Source organism: Pseudophryne corroboree, chromosome 8 (assembly GCF_028390025.1).
Source record: "Pseudophryne corroboree isolate aPseCor3 chromosome 8, aPseCor3.hap2, whole genome shotgun sequence".
Classification (NCBI taxonomy): domain Eukaryota; kingdom Metazoa; phylum Chordata; class Amphibia; order Anura; family Myobatrachidae; genus Pseudophryne; species Pseudophryne corroboree.
In genome coordinates, this window is record NC_086451.1 from 398977370 (window position 1) to 399000954 (window position 23585).

Here is a 23585-nt window from a genome sequence, read left to right on the forward strand (position 1 = left end):
TCAGCAAAGCTGTAATGCTGAGACGCCTTGGGCAGCCACCCAAGAAGAGCCCACCTTCCTAGTGGAATGTGCCTTTATCGAATTCGGTACCGGCAATCCAGCCGTAGAATGAGCCTGCTGAATCGTGTTACAGACCCAGCGAGCAATACTCTGCTTAGACGCAGGAGCGCCAACCTTGTTGGCTGCAACAGTGCTTCTGGTTTCCGAACCCTAGCCGTTCTGGCTATATAAATCTTTAAGGCCCTGACTACATCAAGGGACTTGGAATCCTCCAAGGCACCTGTAGCCACAGGCACCACAATAGGTTGGTTCATATGAAATTATGAAACCACTTTAGGCAGAAATTGAGGACGAGTCCTCAACTCCGCTCGATCCGCATGGAAAATCAGATAGGAGCCCTTGTGAGACAAAGCCGCCAATTCGGACACCCGCCTTGCAGATGCCAAGGCCAATAACATGACTAATTTCCAAGGCAGAAACTTCAATTCAACTGATTGAAGCGGTTCAAACCAGTGTGATTTAAGGAACTGTAACACCACGTTAAGGTCCCACGGTGCCACCGGAGGCACAAAAGGAGGTTGGATGTGCAACACTCCCTTTGAGAAAGCTGCCAGTTGGTTGCAGCGAAACGCGTCAGGTGATCCAGGGACCCAAACCAGGAAGTGACTTCAAGGAGGACCGAACCATTCCCCAAGCTTGTCCAGACGATCTTCTCAACGCTCAGATCCTTAACGGCAAACACCATATAAAGGACAGCATATAACCGTAACGCATGAGGAGCTCACCACTACAAATTCCGGAGCACTATATCCTCTAACGGTAACAAGTCCATTAATTTGGACCCTGCCTATATTCTGAGACTATTGTTTAAGCTGGACTATAACACAGGGGAAATACATCAGGAACGGTCATTGCATACATCTCCAGAAAGTCCAAATTTCCTACCTGGCAAACTGGGTGGTCCCATAGGATGTTAGTCCATATTTTAGCACATGCATTTTTTATTAGTTTATTTATGTGCATATTTTATTGATATTATTTACCTATTGTACAATTTTAGGAATAAATTTGTTATTTTATTACTAGTGTTGTATTCATCAAATCCAGCGCAGTCACACCATCTTTCTCTCCTTTTTTGCAACATAACGGGAGTGACTCTCCCTCTTTTTTGTGACTGCAGCTCGGCGAAGCATCTCACACCCTAAGCGCCCAAGTACCTTCGGGTAAATCCATTCTTCTCCCTTTACAAAAGTCTGGACTTCTGGGAGAGAAGCCAATTCCTTCTGAAAGAATATAGATAAGGCCGAAATCTGCACCTTAATGGAGACTAACTTCAGGCCCATATCCACACCTGACTGCAGAAAATGGAGAAAACGACCCAGCTCAAAATCTTCCGTAGGAGCATTCCTGGCTTCACACCAAGACACATATTTTCTCCAGATACGGTGATAGTGTTTCGCCGTTACCTCCTTCCTAGCTTTAATAAGAGTAGGGATGACTTTATCCGGAATACCTTTCCTAGCTAGGATTTGGTGTTCAACCGCCATGCCGTCAAACGTAACCGCGGTAAGTCTTGGAACACGCAGGGCCCCTGTAGAAGCAGGTCCTCCCTGAGAGGAAGAAGCCATGGATCTTTTGAGAGCAGTCCCTGAAGATCTGCATACCAGGCCCTTCGAGGCCAATCTGGAACAATGAGTATTGCCTGCACTCCTGTTCGTCTGATGATTCTCAATATCTTTGAGATGAGTGGAAGTGGAGGGAACACATAGACCGACTGAAACACCCACGGTGTCACCAGGGCGTCCACTGCCACTTCCTGAGGGTCCCTCGACCTGGAACAATACGTCTGAAGTTTTCTGTTGAGGCGTGACGCCATCAAGTCTATATGAGGAAGTCCCCAATGACTTGTCACCTCTGCAAAGACTTCTTGATGAAGTCCCCACTCTCCTGGATGGAGATCGTGTCTGCTGAGGAAGTCTGCTTCCCAGTTGTCCACTCCCGGAATGAAGACCGCTGACAGAGCGCTTACATGATTTTCCGCCCAGCGAAGAATCCTGGAGGCTTCTGCCATTGCTGCTCTGCTTCTTGTCCCGCCCTGGCGGTTTACATGCGCCACGGCTGTGACATTGTCTGACTGTATCAGAACAGGTAGGTTTCGAAGAAGATTCTCCGCCTGTTTGAGGCCGTTGTATATGGCCCTCAATTCCAGCACATTGATGTGTAGACAAGCCTCCTGGCTTGACCATATTCCCTGAAAATTGTTTCCCTGTGTGACTGCTCCCCATCCTCGGAGGCTCGCGTCCGTGGTCACAAGAACCCAATCTTGAATGTCGAACCTGCGACCCTCTAGAAGGTGAGTACTCTGAAGCCACCACAGGAGAGAAACCCTGGCCCTGGGGGACAAGGTTATCTTCCGATACATCTGCAGATGGGACCCTGACCACTTGTCCAGAAGGTCCCAATGAAAAGTCCTTGCATGGAACCTGCCGAATGGAATGGCCTCGTAGGCCGCCACCATCTTTCCTAATACTCGAGTGCATTGATGAACTGGCACTATTTTTGGCTTTAACAGGTCCTTGACCATGTTCTGGAGTTCCTGGGCTTTTTCCACTGGGAGAAAGACCCTTTGTTTTTCTGTGTCCAGAATCATGCCCAAAAACGATAGTCGAGTTGTCGGAACCAACTGTGACTTTGGTAGATTTAGAATCCAGCCGTGTTGTTGTAGTACTCTCAGGGAGAGAGATACGCTTTTCAATAATTGTTCCCGTGAACTCGCTTTTATCAGGAGATCGTCCAAGTATGGGATAATTGAGATGCCTTGCTTGCGCAGGAGCACCATCATTTCCTCCATTACCTTGGTGAAAATCCTCGGGCCGTGGAAAGCCCAAACGGCAACGACTGAAACTAGTAATGACAATCCTGTACAGCGAATCTAAAGTACGCCTGATGAGGAGGATATATGGGGACATGAAGGTATGCATCCTTTATGTCTAGTGACACCATAAAATCCCCCCCTTCCAGGCTGGAGATAACTGCCCTGAGAGATTCCATCTTGAATTTGAACCTCCTCAGATATAGGTGTAGGGATTTTAGATTCAGAATAGGTCTGACCGAGCCATCCGGCTTCGGGACCACAAATAGGGTTGAATAAAACCCTTTCCCCTGTTGCACTGGGGGAACCTTGATAATCACTTGCTGTTGACACAGCTTTTGTATGGCAGCCGAAACTATTTCCCTCTCTGGGGAAGAAGCTGGCAAGGCTGATTTGAAAAATCTGTGTGGAGGCACATCTTCGAACTCCAGTTTGTAGCCTTGGGATACAATTCCGACCACCCAAGGATCCAAATCCGACTGAACCCAGACTTGGCTGAAGAGTCGAAGACGTGCCCCCACCGGTGCGGACTCCCGAATTGGAGCCCCAGCGCCATGCGGTAGACTTGGTAGAAGCCGGGGAGGACTTTTGCTCCTGTGAACTAGCCGTAGCCGGTGTTCTTTTCCCTCTACCTCTACCTCTGGCGAGGAAAGAAGAGCCACGCCCCTTTCTGAACTTATACGACTGAAAGGACTGCATCTGGTATTGAGGCGTTTTCTTTTGCTGTGGGGTAACGTAAGGTAAGAAAGACGACTTACCCGCGGTAGCTGTGGAAACCAGGTCCGCGAGGCCATCCCCAAATAAAAGTTCACCCTTGTAGGGTAATGCCTCCATATGCCTCTTTGAGTCAGCATCCCCTGACCATTGACGGGTCCACAGGGACGTTCTAGCAGAAACTGCCATGGCATTAGCTCTTGAACCCAAAAGCCCAAAATCTCTCGCAGCCTCTCTCATATATAACGCTGCGTCCTTGATGTGACCCAAGGTCAACACAATACTATCTTTGTCTAGGGTGTCAATGTCAGATGACAAGTTATCAGCCCAAGCTGCAATTGCACTACCCACCCATGCCGACGCTACTGCAGGTCTGAGCAGGGCTCCCGTAGTTGCATAAATTGATTTCAATGTAGATTCCTGCTTACGATCCGCAGGATCCTTTGCGGGGAAAGGATACGCTATAATAATTTTCTTGGGAACCTGCAATCTCTTGTCAGGAGTCTCCCAAGCTTTTTCAAATAAAGCGTTCAGCTCATGAGATGGGAGAAACGTTACCTCAGGTTTCTTTTCTGTAAACATGCAGACCCTTGTGTCAGGGACAGAGGGGTCCTCTGTGATATGCAAAACATCTTTTATTGCAATGATCATATATTGAATACTCTTGGCCACTCTAGGGTGCAACCTTGCATCATCATAGTCGACACTGGAGTCGGAATCTGTGTCGGTATCATTGTCTGCTATCTGGGTAAAGGGACGTTTATGGGACCCTGAGGGTTCCTGTGACACAGTAATAGCCATGGATTGATTCCTTGCTATGTCTTTGGACTCTGCTTTGTCCAATCTCTTATGTAATAACGCCACATTAGCATTCAAAACATTCCACATGTCCACCCAATCAGGTGTCAGCTGTGCCGACGGAGACACCACCACCATCTGCTCTGCTTCCTCCCTAGACGAGCCTTCCGCTTCAGACATGTCGACACACACGTACTGACCCCCCCACACACACACACACAGGGATAACTGAAATATGGGGACTGACCCACAATAAGGCCCTTTGGAGAGACAGAGAGAGAGTATGCCAGCACACACCCAGCGCCACAGTATACTGAAACTGAAAGTCCCAGTCTAAATAGCGCTTTATACACAACAAATATTAGCACCAAATAATGTGCCCACCCCTCATTTTTGCCCCCTGTTACTGTGTTCAGCAGGGGAGAGTCCGGGAGCAGCTTCTCTGCAGCATGCTGTGGAGAAAATGGCGCTGGTTAGTGCTGGAGGATCAAGCCCCGCCCCCTCGACGGCGGGCTTCGGTTCCGCTCATTTATTTATACTGGCGGGGGTTTTATTAACTCACTGCCTCAGCAGTATCTGTTACTAATGCCAGTGTTAATTGAGGTTAATTTTGCTGCCCAGGGCGCCCCCCCTGCGCCCTGCACCCATGCTGTGCCTTGTGTGTGTGGGAGCAATGGCACGCAGCGTGACCGCTGCGCGGTACCTCAGTGAAGATCTGAAGTCTTCTGCCGCCTCTGAAGTCTTCTTGCTTCTTATACATACCCGGCTTCTATCTTCCGGCTCTGTAAGGAGGACGGCGGCGCGGCTCTGGGACGAACAGCAAGGACGACACCTGTGTTCTGACCCTCTGGAGCTAATGGTGTCCAGTAGCCTAAAAAGCAGTGCCCATCAGTCCAGGAAAGTGGGTCTGCTTCTCTCCCCTCAGTCCCACGAAGCAGGGAGCCTGTTGCCAGCAGTGCTCCCTGAAAATAATAAACCTAACAAAAGTCTTTTCAGAGAAACTCAGTAGAGCTCCCCTGCAGTGCATCCAGTCTCCTCTGGGCACAGGATCTAACTGAGGTCTGGAGGAGGGGCATAGAGGGAGGAGCCAGTGCACACCCATTCTAAAGTCTTACAGTGCCCATGTCTCCTGCGGAGCCGTCTATACCCCATGGTCCTTACGGAGTCCCCAGCATCCTCTAGGACGTAAGAGAAAGAAGTAATAATGCCACTTTATAGGTCATTGGTACGGCCTCTTCTAGAATACTGTGTTCAATTCTGGAGACCATATCTCCAGAAGGATATTAATACATTAGAGACTGTACAAAGGGGTGTGGTTCATCAAATCGACAGTGTCTAGGTCGACAATGTTTAGGTCGACCACTATAGGTCGACAGTCACTAGGTCGACATGGATGGAAGGTCGACAGGGTTTCTAGGTCGACATGTGCTAGGTCGACAGGTCTAAAGGTCGACATGAGGATTTTTTTTTTTTTTTGGTGTCGTTTTCTTCGTAGAGTGAACGGGATCCCAAATTAGTGCACCGCGTCCCCTCGCATGGCTCGCTTCGCTCGCCATGCTTCGGGCATGGTGCCTTCGCTTCGCTCGGCACACTTTACCGTTCCAATCGTAGTCCACGTGGATCGTAAAGTATGAAAAAATTCAAAAAAAGAATTTTTTTTTTTTAAAAAAACTCATGTCGACCTTTAGACCTGTCGACCTAGCACATGTCGACCTAGAAACCCTGTCGACCTTCCATCCATGTCGACCTAGTGACTGTCGACCTATAGTGGTCGACCTAAACATTGTCGACCTAGACACTGTCGATCTTCAGACCGGATCCCGTACAAAGAATGGCAACTAAAATGGTGCATGGCCTACATCTCAAAACATACCCAGAAAGACTAAAAAATCTCAATATGTATAGTGTGGAGCAGAGAAGTGAAAGGAGGGTCGTGATAAAAACTTTCAAATATATCAAGGGTTTTAACAAAGTCCAAGAGGTAAACATTCTTCAAATGAAGAGAAGCAATAGGACATGAGGACATGCACTGAGACTGGAGTGGGGGAGGTTCAGGGGAAATTTAAAGAAAAATTACTTCACAGAAAGGGTAGTGGCCAAGTGGAATAGCCTCCCATCAGAGGAGGTAGAGGCTAATACAGTAGAGCAATTTAAGCATGCATGGGATAGACTTAAGGATATCCTTACAAAGAAATAAGGATCAAATAGGGTTTGAGGTAAGAATATGGTTAAAAAATGTGCAGACTACATGGGCTGAGTGGTTCTTATCTGCCGTCGCATTCTATGTTTCTATGTTGTAGTGCTGCGCAGGTGCAACACCCATTCAGAACGCGTCTTGCAATATCGCTAGCAGTCCCCTGTCAGCTGCAGCATCATTGACGTGCTGCAGCTTTTGGGAGGTGGTACCCAGCAAAATTCTTCAAAATGGGGGCGTGTCACCTCATTTTGAAGGCGTGATGAGTACAGGGTGTGCGTCATTGGACAAATACTTACTTGAACCGGGTATCCTAATCTGATGGCCAGCCTAAGTAATCTTCAGTTTACGCAAGCTGACTGGTGCCTAAAACATTGCAATGGTCATGATGGTGATCTGAGTCTGCGTCTTCAGGGGCAGCACTCGGATTTCACAATTTCACAAATGCATGCAGAAGATCTCTATCTCCTACAGATGCCTCCTGCTGCATTTGAATATTGATTACACGAAATTGCACATCCGCTTCCTTGCGGCATTGTAATTGCTTACAAACATAAGTTAGGCCCAGAGAACGCATCTCTCTATGTGTCATTTGTCTCCATACCACAAGCAATGCTGGTATGACATTATCTATACAGCACAGTAATTGAAAACTGCCATGGATATAAATACATAGATGGGGTCTGTCAAAATGAAGACTGTTCCATCTCTCAAAATAATACATAGAAGTAGGGAGGTTTGAGGCACAGTCCATCATCAAACGCATACAATGCGGCAGTATAGCACATTCCATCAATTTGATTAATTGTGACCGACGCAGTTTGATCCACAATCCCTCTGTTGTGAAGAGGACAATTATGTCCAACATTTTTTATTTTTCCTTTTCACTAGCAGTTAATGGGCGGTATTCAATTGTTTGAAAAGTCAGTTGGGTGTCTGTTTTTTCCTATCTAATAGACAGGAAAAAATAGACACCCACCCGACTTTTCAAACAATTGAATATCCCCCAATGTGTCTAAAGCTGGGTACACAACTAAAGCTGAGTACACATCTAAAGATTTATCTGTCCAATCTGTCTGGTGGGAGCAAAAATCTGGTAATGTGTGGGAGCAAATGACAATCAACCATTCGCTCTCGAACACTGGAAAACAGACAAGGGTAATTCAGACAAATTGGTAAATTCAATTGATTTAACACATTTATTCCGAACAATCATTTCTGTCCATTTTCCTGTGTATTCCCCATATTTTCATTTAACTTTTCAAGTATTTTGATGGTAATACAATACTTACAGTAACTCCACCAAAGGATAGGACAATGTTGACCTACATGAATAAAGTTAGGATAATGTCTGTATTCTAAACATTATTTCAGTATGACACATTAGTAGACTCTGAAACCATTAGATATGATAATTTATGCAGAAACCGATTATAATAATATTAAACATTTTCTCTGACCTTGGGGATCGTGTAGCCTCTGAAGATGGTGGTTTCAGATACTGCATGGGGTGCACCCAGAGGCACGATATCTGCAATTCTCTGTATTTCATGGATCACAGCATCTGTATACGGCATTTTTTCCCGATCCTCTATAGAGGGAGGTCGGTTCTGGCCAATCACCTGGTCAATTTCTGACTGAACTTTGGCTGAGGAAAGATGAATAATTGTATAAACTAAATTTACATTTAGGCTTTGGATTCCATATAAGATCGATACCTAACCCCTTTAGCATTTGCGTAAGGGGTTGTGTCCTCCATTCTATAGTCAACAAACAGCAATAAACTTAGCTGGAGCTGTCCACACCTGTTTTGCCTTATGTATGTTATCTTGTTACTAATTCATTTTTAAAAGCTGTTAGCATTGTACCTTTTTTCATACATTAAAATTCCCATGGGTATAAGTATGGCCTAATTGCTCTAAACAAATTCATTGCCTGTTTAGGAAAGGTTGTTTGCTTGGCTGTTTTAACCCTTAAATAACAGTGTGTTAACGATTAGACTACCAGAACAAAGAGTATGTGATACTGTAGTTTGTAGCGAAGTCACAGGCTATCTGCTGGTCTATACAGTAGATGGTGGCAGCTAAGGTGTCTGGAAGTAAGAGATTGTATTGGTGAAGGGTCTAGTTAGATCTTATAGTACTACTTCCTAGTCAGGAGTTCGCACAATGGGGGTCATTCCGAGTTGTTCGCTCGCTAGTAGTTTTTAGCAGCCGTGCAAACTCTATGCCGCCACCCACTGGGAGTGTATTTTAGCTTAGCAGAAGTGCGAACGGTTGTATCGCAGAGTGCCTGCAAAAAATTTTTTGTGTAGTTTCAGAGTAGCTCAAAACCTACTCAGCACTTGCGATCACTTCAGACTATTCAGTTCCGGATTTGACATCACATACCCGCCCAGCGTTTGCCCAGCCAAGCCTGCATTTTCCCTGGCACGCCTGCGTTTTTCCAAACACTCCCTGAAAACGGTCAGTTCATACTCAGAAACACCCACTTCATGTCAATCACACTGCGGCAACCAGTGAGACTGAAATGCATCGCTAGGGCCTGTGCAAAACTGCATTGTTCGTTGTGCCCGTACGTCGTGCGTGCGCATTGCGCCGCATACACATGTGCAGAATTGCCGATTTTTAGCATGATCGCTGCGCTGCGAACAAATGCAGCTAGCGATCAACTCAGAATGACCCCCTATACAGCTTGTCACAGGTAAAGGTAGTCAGGAGCAATTTCCTGACAGGATAGCAGTGATATAATGTTGATTAATTTGATAATTTGTCAAATCGCATTGAGGCTGGTTCCCTCAAGTGGATTTATATCATTCTGAACAAAGGGACTCTTATATCTACAGGGGTAACCACCACTTACAGCTGTATACATAACCTAATGAGTACTTTTCTCTTGACCTCTGGACATGTTTACAGGTCACAAACTCTTAAAAATATTTTTCTAGAGGGGGATAAAGCAGTTACACCTTTGCCACCTGTAGACAGGAGTTAACGAAAGAAAAATATATTACATGACATGAATAAATATATTTCTTTTTTTTATAAATCTCAACAGAATTTCAGCACACCCTTGACTGCAGTCACACCCAGTGTTGGACTGGGGCATGGAGGGCCCACCGGGGAAACACAGTGTTTGGGGCCCATATTTAGGGGTGTGCCCAGTCTCCAGAGGGGGTGTGACAATCTGTCACTTTGTTTTTCCTAGCCATTAGAGAATGCATGGCCTGGGCCATTTGATAAATATATTTAGTAAATACTGTTAGTGCATACATGATAATGTAGCAGATTAATGACAGCAATGTACTGTAGACAATAAACCATAGTACTGTGCAGTATTAGGTAACATACTGTATGTATAATTTAAGAACTTAGTCTGGAACCTGATCCCTAGAGGAGGAGGTGGAGGCCCCTAGCCAGCGGGGCCCACAAGGGTTTCCCCTGTAATCCCTGTAGGCTAGTCCATCTCTGGCCACACCATAGAAAAAGGGCAGCACTGAAATACCCCCCAAAAAGAAGAAATTTGATGTAATATTTTTCAGATTATAGCTACCTTGAATGGCTGGGTACTTAAGCAAAATCCTCAAACTATGTCTCAAAGTTGTTGTGGTAGTTTCTGTTCCAGCAAAGAAAAGGTTCATGACGGTGACAAAAAAGTTTTCAAAGTGGAACTCTGTGTTAGGATTTTCCTTCTCCTGCAAATACAAATAAAAAAATTATATAATATTTCAGAGATAGATACATTTTGGATTGTTTCAATTATATAGAATCTGTTAAGTACAAATAGTGGAGGCAGCCAGTTTGTGGACATTGTCTTCCATTTTCTTAATGAGAGTGATAATTATTAATTCATTAGAAAACAATATCACAGACAGACATTCTTTGGGCTGAACAAATATTTAAAGTCTGTCTATCCATTCATCTGGAACTTCTGAGATCACAGGGATTGTTTTCTAGCACATAGAAATTCTCATGAACATTGCTTTGGTCCAGGTAACAATAAGGCTGCCATCACTGTCTGTAGGTACCGGTGAGTCTTACGTGCCTCCTCCATCTTCATAAGGAAGCAATCTATAAAATCCCTAGGGAAGTTCTTGTCCAACGTCTCCTGATGTTCCTTCACTTTTTCCTTCACAAACTCTTTCAATGTGGAAAAATTGCTAAATACTTTCTGGTGAGGTCCAGGAATATGACTGACAAGTTTTGGAAAAGAGTTGAGGAGCTGTAATGTAAATACAAATACAAAAATAAAACATATTTTCTTTTCCTGTAGCTAAATACAGTAATAAAAAAAATCATCAATGCGAGAACTTTGCCAAGAGTAGTATAAAGTACTGCTTTTCCTTTACAAACTCTTTCAATGTGGAAAAATTGCTAAATACTTTCTGATGAGGTCCAGGAATACAACTGACAAGTTTTGGAAAAGAGTTGAGGGGCTGTAATGTAAATACAAATACAAATACAAAAATAAAACATATTTTCTTTTCCTGTAGTTAAATAATAAAAAAATCGTCAATTTCGAGAACTTTGTCAAGACCAATATAAAGTAAAGCCAGTAAAAACTGTAGACAATACTTACTTACCCAATCGATTACTGCGATATGTAGATGAAGTACCTAGAATCTCCTGAAATTTATCTGGGGGTCGAACATTTAGCCATGCAGCTCAGACTCAATGGAATTCACTTCCCCTCACTCTTGAATCCTTCAAAAACAGACTCAAGAGTTTCCTGTTTAATCAAACATTTTCTTAATGTCCCTTTAGTATCTCCATGCTCTCTGTATTTTATGTAAATCTTTTCTGTATTTCATTGTTTCTGTACTGTATTATGTTAATTCTATTTGTATAGCGCCTTGAGTCTTATTGGAGAAAGAGCGTTATATACTGTAACAAAAATTATTATTATTATATGAAAATAACCATCATCACTATTATGGTACATTGGCACTATCCATGGTCCAAGAGATCCATCTGAAGCCAGACAGATCTCTGTGTACGCTCAACTCTGAATAACCTGCAATTCTGCCTACAGTACACATCCATGACACCCCCTGACTCTAATACTATGCACATATGCCCAGCTGCCACCCAGTTACACCCATTCAGGCACAAGACGAGAAACCACAAATAGAGATGCAGCTGAGATGTGTATAGCTCTGTCCATAATTACAGTTGCATATGATCAACTATGGAGTATGCGCAGTGTGAAAAATGTCAAAATTAAAATGTGCAGTACCTGTAATAAATATAGTTAGTAATGTTTATAGCTTTTTTATGACTATTTATAGTTGAGACCGTTCGTGCATATGGACCGTGGGTTCCATTTGTAATACCGGCTGCTGGGGACGCATATGGGTTAGTGCAGGAAGGCAGGCTGACTATTCAGTCCCTACCTATCACTAACCTCTGCACAGCACAGGGAGATTGGTGACCTCAAATCGCTGCACCCTCCGCCAGCAGGACACGCGGCTGAACACAGCGCACCGGAGAACTCTGCAAAGCGAGGGAACCAGCCGGCAGGAGGAAGCCGCTAGAGGTTAGTGAGAGGTAGGGACAGAATAGTCAGCCTGCCTTCCTGCACTAACCCATGTGCGGCCCCAGCCGCCGGTATTACAAACGGAACCCACGGTCCATATGCACAAACGGCCTCAACTATAAATAGTCATAAAAGAGCTATAAACATTACTAACTATATTTATTACAGGTATTGCACATTTTAATTTTGTTTTTATCTGAGAAGCACTCCCAACTTACATTTACTATTTGATTTATTATTAGGAGCAGCTATCTAGAGATGTGCGGCGGGCACTTTTTGTGTTTTGTGTTTTGGTTTTGATTCTGGTTCCCTGCTTGTGTTTTGGATCTGGATTGGTTTTGCCAAAACCACCCTTTCGTGTTTTGGTTTTGGATCTGGGTGATTTTTGAAAAAAACATAAAAACAGCTAAAATCACATAATTTGGGGATAATTTTCATCCTACGGTATTATTAACCTCAATAACATTCATTTCCACTCATTTCCAGTCTATTGTGAACACCTCACACCTCACAATATTGTTTTTAGGCCTAAAAGTTGCACTGAGGTACAGTAGCTGTATGACTAAGCTAAGCGACACAAGTGTGCGGCACAAACACCTGGCCCATCTAGGAGCGCACTGCAGTGTCAGACAGGATGGCAGATTTAAAAAATAGGCTGCAAACAGCACATGATGCAAAGAAGAAATAGAGGTGCAATGAGGTAGCTGGAAGACTAAGCTAAGCAACACAAGTGTGCGGCACAAACACCTGGCCCATCTAGGAGTGGCAATGCAGTGGCAGACAGGATGGCACTTAAAAAAACTAGTCCCCAAACAGCACATCATGCAAAGAAGAAAAAGAGGTGCAATGAGGTACTGCAGATACATGTTCCTCTATCTGTATGTGACAGCTGCACAGTATCACTTCTCTCATTCTGTACAATCATTTTAATTATACCGCAGATACACATTAATACTATTTATATATGACACCTGCACAGTATCACTTCTCTCATTCTGTATGATCAGTGTAATTATACTGCAAATACATGTTCCTACTGTTATGCACACCAGTGCCTACAGGAATGTACTGGTGTCTGAACTGTTATGCACACCAGTGCCTGCAGGAATGTACTGGTGTTTGAACTGTTATGCACACCAGTGCCTGCAGGAATGTACTGGTGTCTGAACGGATAGGGATGCAAAACAAATGAACTCACAGACAGACTGGGGAATATGACATTACGTACACAGAAGGTGATAGGGTAACAAAATAAACACAAAGTGAACAGAGAAGCCCAGAGGCTAAGAAACTGGGTGTCTCCCTAGTATTAGTAATGCTCAGATGGAAAAAGCAAGATGTTGTGTTTTAATACGTAGAGAACCCGAAATGCTGTTGCTAAGGGCAACAGCAAAACCCTAAAGGGTTACCAACGGGTGTGGCAGTAAACTCCTTGGTCAGAGATGGAATGATAGACACAAGGAGAGTCTCCACAATCCTAATCCTCACTTGCAGTGCACAGGTTCAGCTTACTGCCACTAAACTGACACCTGAACAACTTGCACAGTGAGACAGGATTTAGGCAAGCAAGTCTGAGAATACAGCCGCAAACTTGCTAAGTTCACAGAGTAGCAAAAGAACCCCAGCAAGTTAAACGACTGACTCCAGTCTTACTGCTAGGTCTGGATTGGCAGAGTGTAGTACCAAATCCCCAGGCCTATTTGCAGTAAGCAACAACAAATACAAAGCTACACAGTACTGGCTAACTTTCAGGAACTGACTAACCAACAAAGATTCAGCAGCATCTGCTTAACCTGAGAAGAGGCCTTATATAGCAGGTGCTGTCCACGCCCCACTCAGACCTCACAGACTGTGAGAACAAAAACCAGCACCGGATCCCCTGCCGTGCACAGAGCCTGTAACCACTGCACAGCAAAAGACCCGAACCGGAGTATCAGCTGCGCTCAGGTTACTCCGCTAGCACTTGTCTCCCGGTTGCCATGATGACGTGGCAGCACAGGGCAGGAGACCCTAACAGTACCCCCCCTCTGACGAGGGGTCAAAGAACCCCTACCACCGGGTTTATCGGGGAACTGCGAGAAGAAAGAGCGTATCAGTCTGGGGGCATGAAGATCACAACTGCGCACCCACGACCGCTCCTCCGGGCCATACCCCTTCCAGTGCACCAAAAATGACAGCCGACCCCGAACCATCTTGGAGTCAAGAATCCTTTCAACAACAAACTCCCTCTGGCCACGTATCAGAAGAGGGGAAGGTCTTCCACTGGAAGAAGGATTACTAATCGAGCCCCGATCCGAGCCCGGCTCGGGTTTTCCCGCCAGACTCGGAAACCAGAACAAGGCAAAACGTCATCATCCCGCTGTCGGATTCTCGTGGGGTTTGGATTCCATATAGTTCGGGGGGGGGGGGGTGTTTCTCAGGGAAACGAACCCGCTCATTTCTACTATTTACACACTAATTTATTTCAAATCAGTTTCTGCTCCAGTGGAGCTTACAATCTATATTTCTCCATCACATGGCTGCACATAGGCCCTCATTCAGGTAGGGTCAGAGTAGTTTTGTCTAGAGATGAACGGGTATGGTTCCCTTGAAATCCGGACCCAACAGAACTTTGGGATCCGAGTCCGGCTCGGGCTTTCCCTACAAATTCGGATCCCAAAACAAGGCAAAATGTCATTATCCCGCTGTCAGATTCTCACTGGGTTTTGGATTCTATGTAAGTCCAGGTGATTGGCGCCATTTTAACTCTGGCTGTGGAGAATGCATTCCGGCTGTGGAGAGTGCATTGAACAGACGTGTCCATTTCATTGTTGGGGTGTGTGGCGTAGGGCGTGGGCGTGGGGCTACAGGCTGCATCCAGTGACAACACAGGGTGATCTTTAATTCATTATCAGTCCAGGAGTGCTAGTGTATCTGACAAGGGGTGATCTCATATGTGCATACATCCAGGGGCTCTGCCTGCCCAGTGTTAGAAAAGCCCAGTATACTGTGTGAGAGTGTGTGTGTGTGTGTGTGTGTGTGTGTGTGTGTGTGTGTGTGTGTGTGTGTACATCTAGGGGCTGGTGTGTCTCCAGGGGTGCTGTCATCTGGTGTATCTGACAACAAGGGGTTATCTGACAAGATGCGAATTAAGGGACCTAAGCGACCCGCTGGCGGTGATGCCAAACCATCAGGAACAACTTTTGACATCTGGTCCGGACTGAAGCAGCTGCTTACAATTACTGGCATGTCTACTGTCACTGCATGTGATATGGTCACCATTCAAAGACTGGTTGACGATTATTTCAGTGAAAGCAGCCAAATAGGTATGTCAGACAAATACAAAAGAAATAAGGGAATGATCAAAGGCGCCACCAAAAGGACAAACCATCAAATGTAATACAATTTTCTCAAGATAGGTATGAAATGATAAAATTACTGATTCATCATATTTCCGAAGTGTCCTTGGATCGCTCGTTGTAGTCCAAAAGTTTGCAAGATGATATGAAAAAGAAAAGAATAATATGCAATGTGTAATAATGCTTAAAATAAGAAATTCTTCATAGAGTGTCCGGAAAGAGAGCCCTGACGTGCTGTTAGCCTTGAGAGAAGAAAGGATAGGGTCTCACCACCACTTCAAATATATATCCGAGCGTTCCGAGAACTCACTTAACAAGGGATTAGGGAATGCACATAAATGTATCTTTTACGGGAATCAGGCACAAATTACAACTCAATTAAGAGACATCTTAGCTCAGCCTCAGCCTCCTCCTGGCCTGGAATGTGGATGACACACACAGAATAATAGCATTCACCACAGCGACTGTGCCAGATTCCCATTAAAGATACCTTTATGTGAATTCCCTGATCCCTTGTTAATTGAGTTCTCGGTATGCTCGGATATATATTTGGAGTGGTGGTGAGACCAGTGGCGGAACTAGTGAGTGGTGGGCCCAGGTGCAACCAAATGCCCTGGGGTCCCCCCCTCTCATCCCATCCAAGTCCACCCCCTCCCCCCAACTCCAAATTAGAGATTCTTTGCATGCTCCTGTATTTTATATATATATATATATATATATATATACACACACACATACACAGTGATGCAAGTAGAAAAAAATTGTAAGGTGTGCTGAGTGCACGCGCCGTAGGCGCGCACATGGTAAATAAATGGGTGTGGCCACATGGGGCGTGACCATTGAAAATGGGGGCGTAATACACATATGACCTAAATAGTGCAGTGCCAGATACACATATGCCCCCACAGTGCCAGATATGCCCGCACAGTGCCAGATACACACATGCCCCCACAGTGCAAGATACACATATGCCCCCATGGTGCTAGATATGCCAACTACAGTACCAGATACACATATGCCCCCGCAGTGACATATATGCCCCCACATTGCCAAATACACATGCCCCCTCTGTGCCAGATACACATTTTCTGCCACATTGCCAGATATGCCCCCACATTGCCAAATACACATGCCCCCACAGTGTTAGGTATTCCCCCACTGTGCCAGATACACATATTCTGCCACGTTGCAGATGCAGTATGCCCCCACATTGCCAAATACACATGCCCCCACAGTGCTAGATATGCCCCCACAGTGCCAGATACACATATTCCCCCACGTTGCCAGATATGCCCCACATTGCCAGATACACATGCCCCCATGGTGCCAGATATGACCTCACAGTGCCAGATATGCCCCCACAGTACTAGATTTGTCCCCACAGTGCCAGTTTAGATATATTTACCTGCACGTTGCCAGGTGTTTCATTCACGTTGCCAGGGGTCTCCAGCACGTTGCTATGGGTTTCATGCGCATAGTCAGGAGTTTCATGCATGTTGCCAGGGGTCTCCAGCATGTTGCTATGTGTTTCCTGCTCATTGCCAGGGGTTTCCTGCGCGTTGCCAGGGATCTTCTCCGTGTTGCCAGGGGTTTCCTGCGTATTGCCAGGGGGTCCCCTGCGAGTTGCCAGGGGTCTCCTGGCCACTGTTCCATTAAAGTATGGGAGGGTGTGTGTGGGCTGCCGCTTCAGTATCTATAATTCTAGCCCCCGCAGCCACCGCAGTGGATTGAGATGCGCTGGGGGCTGCGGAAGCGCTTCCGTACATTACAGTGTGAAAAAAAAACCTTAAAATGCCCGCCGCCGGGGAGACAGGCGCTAGAGGTCAAATGTGACTTCTTGCGCCTGTGTCTGCCTTGTCGGCGGCCATTTTGGGTGTTTTTTTTTTTACATTGCAATGTATGGAAGCTCTGCTGCAGCTCCCAGCGCATCTCAATTCACTCACTGCGGGGGCTGCGGGGGCTAGAGTAACTGTGCGGGGCAGCGGCTGGTTCCGTTTGGGCCCCTTGACAGCAGTGGGCCCCAGTACAAGGCACTGCTTGCACTGGTGGTAGTTCTGCCACTGGGTGAGACCCTATCCTTTCTTCTATCAAGGCTAATAGCACGTCAGGGCTCTCTTTCCGGACACTCTATGAAGAATTTCTTATTTTAAGCATTATTACACATTGCATATTATTCTTTTCATATCATCTTGTGAACTTTTGGACTACAACAAGCGATCCAAGGACACTTCGGAAACATGATGAATCAGTAATTTTATCATTTCATACCTATCTTCAGTGGCAAACGCAGGATTTGCATGGGGGGGTTTCCAGAACTGGGTGGAGCCAATCACGGGGGTGGGGACTGAGGTGACCCAGTATATGCTGGGTCTGTAAAACTAGTGAGTCTGTGTGTGTGTATATATATATATATATATATATATATACACACATATCTACACACACATATATATATATATATATACCGTATATACATCTATATATATATATATATATATATATATATATAGTGGATAGAAGCAGGCGGCACTCAAGCAAACTCGTAAGTGGTGAAAAAAAGCGGTCCGTTTATTGATCCGACATGTTTCGGGGAACACCCCATCCTCAGGGCCTAACCAGCCAAACTGAACCACAAAATATCCTTATATACCCACCATACAATAATGAGGCATAAAAACATGACTATACTCAACTGTTCCACGGCGCCAAACGTCCGCTCGTGGGTCCAGTCCCGCTCTCACGTCGCCCGCGTGTGACGTCACAATTGGCAGACGCGCCGGATCGTCACCATAGTAATGGGACGCTCCTTTGCTCGGCTCCATTGCCCGCCCTGCCCGGAAGCGCGCGTCTGCGTCACTGGCCCCGACGCGCGCTTCCGGGCAGGGCAGGCAATGGAGCCTGTACTCTTCTTGGATATATTTTGGACTATTTGAGAGCCCTTTATGGAGCACCGCCCATGATGTAATTTGCAGCAGTGAGTGTGGATTCATTGGATATATATATATATATATATATATATATATATATATATATATATATGCATCCCTCATCAGACAAGCAGCGGCACTCGGAGACTTTGTTATGGTGAATATTTTTCACCATAACAAAGTCTCAGAGTGCCGCTGCTTGTCTGATGAGGGATGCATATGCAATGTTTCCAGAGGGCACCGGAGCCATACAACGTTGAAGGGTGAGTGCCGGTCCAGAGGACAATATATATATATATATATATATATATATATATATAAACTGGAGGGTATAGGCGGCACTCAGAGTCTGACACACAGAGTTTAAAGACAAGCCATGTGTGTTTAATATCGACGTTTCGGGGGTCGAACCCCCTTCTTCAGGACACAGCAAACAAGTGAATAAAACAGATAAAACAACTTAAATACCTTACCAGCCTGGGCCCCGTCATCCCCCGCCTCGTCCGCGTTGTCCGGCACCTGGAGTTCGCGCTTCCGGTCACGTGTAGCGCCCGTCTGCCGGAAGTCGCGTCATCCCGCGACACGGACCCGCTTCTGACGTGGCTGTGGACAGCAGGGAGCAGGTTGCCATGGGAACGGCACCTAGCCACGGCTGTACGCCGTGCTCCGTCACCTGGCAACAACAAACAAGTGTATAGTGACAAAAAACCTCTATTGCCCAGTGATATAAAAGCACAAACATTTAAGACACACTAGAGATGTAGTGTGATAGACTTCTAAGTGAATCTAAAAAATCTAAAAATCATGTGTTAAGATTTCACATACAGGTTAAACATTGCAACATAGTGAACAGTGCAAAAAATGCAAAGCATACATCGACTCTCGCCTAATGTGTTAAAGGATCATTATTAATCAATGATATAAATCATTATTATGATTTATTATACTTATATTGGGAAGGCCATATGTCAGTAAATTTTTTCTAAATATCCTATATTTTATGGCTGATACAGCCCTAATGCTGGGTCATAGAATTGAAATCTCAATGAATGGTTGCATCCATGGAATATATATATATATATATATATACACACACACACACACACACACACACACACACACACACACACAGTACACGTATATATACACATGTATGTATATATATCATATGTGTGTGTGTTTATATGTATGTATATATACATGTGTATATATATGCATGCACATGGATATATACTGTATGTACTATAATTAAAATAAAGTAAACTTTTATTAAGCACTTACAAGTGCCACCAGGAAGACAGCAGGCTGCAGAGGACGATAGACAGCCATTAATAATACTCATGCAGCAAAAAAAAAAAAAATTTTGGTGGAGGGGGGTTTCTGGGTACTCGGAAACCCCGCCTGGGTGCGCCACTGATCTTGAGAAAATTGTATTACATTTGATGGTTTGTCCTTTTGGTGGTGCCTTTGATCATTCCCTTATTTCTTTTGTATTTGTATTCATGTGTTACTTGTTTGGGCAGGTATTCAAGGGTTTTGTTTTTGCAGACCCATTATTTGTGCTAGAGTTTACCCTTTTTGATTTTAGGTTTGTCAGACAGTCCGTTTCAATTCTGGCAGGAAAAAAAGGCAATTTGGAGGGCCTTGCACAAACTGGCTTTGCAGTGCTTAAGTTGCCCCCCTCCAGTGTGTACTCAGAAAGAGTTTTCAGCGCAGCCGGGAACCTTGTCAGCGATCGGAGGTTACTTCCCCAAAATGTGGAAGAAAGGATGCTCATTAAAATGAATTACCAATTCCACAAGGAAGACCTTTTACTGACAATTATTTTTACAAAATAAAGAGGCACCTAATATAGCGGATTCTAGTGGGGACAAATTAATACTGTGTAAAGAAGAGGATGTACACACACGAACTCGATGGACAATTGTCTTTTTTCAACCTCAGATACTATGTTACTATGTTACTATGTTACACACGGGGATGAGGAATCAGATGATGAAGACGATGCCTATGTAGAGCCAGTTTGAGCCTGATCACTGCCAGCATTGTTCACTGCCCATTGACAGCTTGTTTTGTGGGGACCCAAACAAACCAATCATTTCAGCCACAACCTAAGTGACAGTTCCTGTCGTGGAAATGATTGGTTTGTTAAACTGTGCATGTACTGTTTAATATATACAACATAAGGGTGGATGGGAGGGCCCAAGGACAATTCCATCTTTCGCCTATTTTCTTTGCATTATGTGCTGACTGTCTTCATGTGTAGACGACAAGCATTTTCCGTTTCACAGTTGATTAAACTGATACCCTTCTGTCACTGCAGTGCCATTCTGTTTCCTAGATGTGCGATGTTTGAAATGTAAGTGCCGCGTGTTTGTGCTACCCACTGCTGTCGCTTAGCTTAGTCATCCAGCTACCTCGGGGCAACCTTTTGGCCTTAACTGGATGAAAACAATATTGTGAGCTGTGAGGTGGTCAAAATTTACTGGAAATGAGTGGAAATTAATTTCATTAAGGATCATAATACTGTAGGAACAAAAACAGACCCAAGTTCTGTGATTTTAGCTTTTTTTTTAATTTTTTTAATACTGATCCAAAACTCGCAAGGGAGGTTTTGGCAAAACAAATACAGAAGGAGATACAAATCCAAAACAAGAACCCAAAATCCAAGATTTGGGCTGGCACATAGTTATATTTTTCTCCATTGCAAAGTACCGATTATCGGTACTTTGCACTTGTGCAGGACCCGTTCTGCTCATATGCGAATTGGTCCTGCAACAATGGATGCAGTAAATCATCATACTTTCAGTGACTGAAATGGGGAGGAAGCAGCAATGGAGGCATCTCACCTCCATTTAGGGGGAGGGAAAAGGCCAGGATCTCTGTCACCGGACAGAGATTTCCATGCCTCTTACAAGGATCTGCAATCGGCACCTTGTGTGACCCCATGGGTGCAGGAAATCACCCAATGGTGTTGCAGTGATCTGATACTGTGTCCTAGGATGCAGCTTGGATCACTACTGCAGCAGGGGGGCATCTATTTGTAATAAATGCCTCCTGCTGCATTTACATACAGAGTTACAGTATCACTGCAGCTTCCAAGAAAATAGCAGCGATAGGAACTACATATACATCTGAATGAGGGCCATAGACACAAGGGTTCATTATTTTTATTAAGGCCAATGAACTTACTGGTACAGTATGCTTTTGGAGTGTGGGAGGAAACCAGATCACCCAGAAGACAACCCATGCAAACATGGGGAGAACGAAAAAACTTCACACAAATTACATCTTGGACAGGACCTCACGCCTTCAGGGCTGTAAGGTAGTACTGCGAACCACTGTGAACTGTCCTGCTTTTGAACACTTCAGGCATTGTGCATAATGGCAGAGAGCAAACACTAATACCCCTTTCAAACTTACATAGCCAGATCACACCTGGGAATGTGTACACAGGTGCTACCCAGGTGCGACCCGGCTTGAGACCCCTTTCAGATTTGCTGCCCGACCTGGCATATTGGCGAGTTGGTGATGTCACAACTGATGCTACAGAAGGTCGTGCTTGGAGATGATCATCTTCAAGCATCACCTTCTCCAATGCAGAGAACGGGTGCCGGTCGCTTTGACCCGGCTTACCCATTCACACTGCACGCATTCCAGCTTCAACCGAGGTCACGACCTGGGATGAAATGCTGGGACGCTCGACCAGGGATATTGCTTTAGGACCCTTTCAGACTAAGCAAAATCCCCAGTTGATGCGCGTTCACGTGCAATATCCAGGGAAATTTTTGCTAGTCTGAAAGGAGTATTAATGTTTGTGCGTACTAGTCCATTCATTTCCATTATTGTTTGGACAGTGTCATAGCATAAGCATGAATATGCTAATCCAGAAATGTCATTTAGGGGGACATTTACTGAGCAGTGATAAGAGCAGAGAAGTGAGCCAGTGGAGAAGTAGCCCCATCAACCAATCAGCAACTCTGTTTCATTCTATAGTATGCAAATTATAGATATTACTTTAGTGCTGTTTGGTTGCCATGGGCAACTTTTCCACTGGCTCACTTCTCTGCTATTACCACTGCTTAGTAAATGTTCCCCTTAATTAGCTATAGAAATGCAGTATTCAGTATTTGATAATATAAAACAGTTACATGAAATTAATATATTTTTACTTTTCTAGAAAAAAATCACTATTATCATTATTATATAAATTGTTTGCTGCCACTTTACTGACTATTCTGACACTGAGAATAGCAAAGCAGAGCCTTTAGCTGCTTAATAAATTGTTGACAATCACTGCCCCATAGAGATCTATGAGGACCATGGCAATCTCTTTTAACATGTGTAAGATCAGAGAATTCTCTAGCATCAACCCTCATTTACAGTAGAGATGAGCGGGTTCGGTTCCTCTGAATCCGAACCCGCCCGAACTTCATGTTTTTTTTCACGGGTCCGAGCGACTCGGATCTTCCCGCCTTGCTCGGTTAACCCGAGCGCGCCCGAACGTCATCATCCCGCTGTCGGATTCTCGCGAGGCTCGGATTCTATCGCGAGACTCGGATTCTATATAAGGAGCCGCGCGTCGCCGCCATTTTCACACGTGCATTGAGAGTCATAGGGAGAGGACGTGGCTGGCGTCCTCTCCGTTTAGAGAAGAGAGAGACACAGTAGAGACGAGAGAGACACAGTAGTAGTAATTTTGGGGAGCATTATTAGGAGGAGTACTACTATACTACTATACTACTTGCTGAAGTGATATAGATTAGATAGTGTGACTGTAAGTGTATTGTATTATCTGACTTGTGGGGGAGACACTGACAGTGGGGAGCAGTTAGAGTCTGAGAGCAGGACTCAGGAGTACATATAACGTACAGTGCACACTTTTGCTGCCAGAGTCAGTGCCACACTGCCATTGTTGTGACCACACTGACCACCAGTATAATAATATATTTTGTGATTGTCTGCTTAGGACTCGGAGTACTAGTTGCAAGTTGCAACGTGAGTGACCAGACCACCAGATTAATAATCAATCACCACCAGTTTAATATATATATATATATATAATTGTATATAATATATATATATATATATATATATATATATATATATATATAATATTGTATACCACCTACCCGTGGTTTTTTTTTTTTCATTCTTCTTTATACATACTACTATAGTAGCTTACTGTAGCAGTCTGCGGTGCTGCT

General features: G+C 44.7%; 1 protein-coding gene across 2 annotated transcripts in view; it reads right to left on the reverse strand.

Moving 5' to 3' along the window:
- Positions 1 to 23585, reverse strand: part of LOC134949284 (cytochrome P450 2C18-like) — a 108358-nt gene that overhangs the window by 63250 nt on the left and 21523 nt on the right. For both annotated transcript variants that reach the window (XM_063937782.1, XM_063937783.1), the window contains exons 6-8: positions 10623 to 10799; positions 10131 to 10272; positions 8039 to 8226 (exon numbers count right to left, since the gene is read on the reverse strand). In XM_063937782.1, coding sequence (XP_063793852.1) covers positions 8039 to 8226; positions 10131 to 10272; positions 10623 to 10799 — 507 coding nt within the window. The remainder of the gene's footprint in view (positions 1 to 8038; positions 8227 to 10130; positions 10273 to 10622; positions 10800 to 23585) is intronic.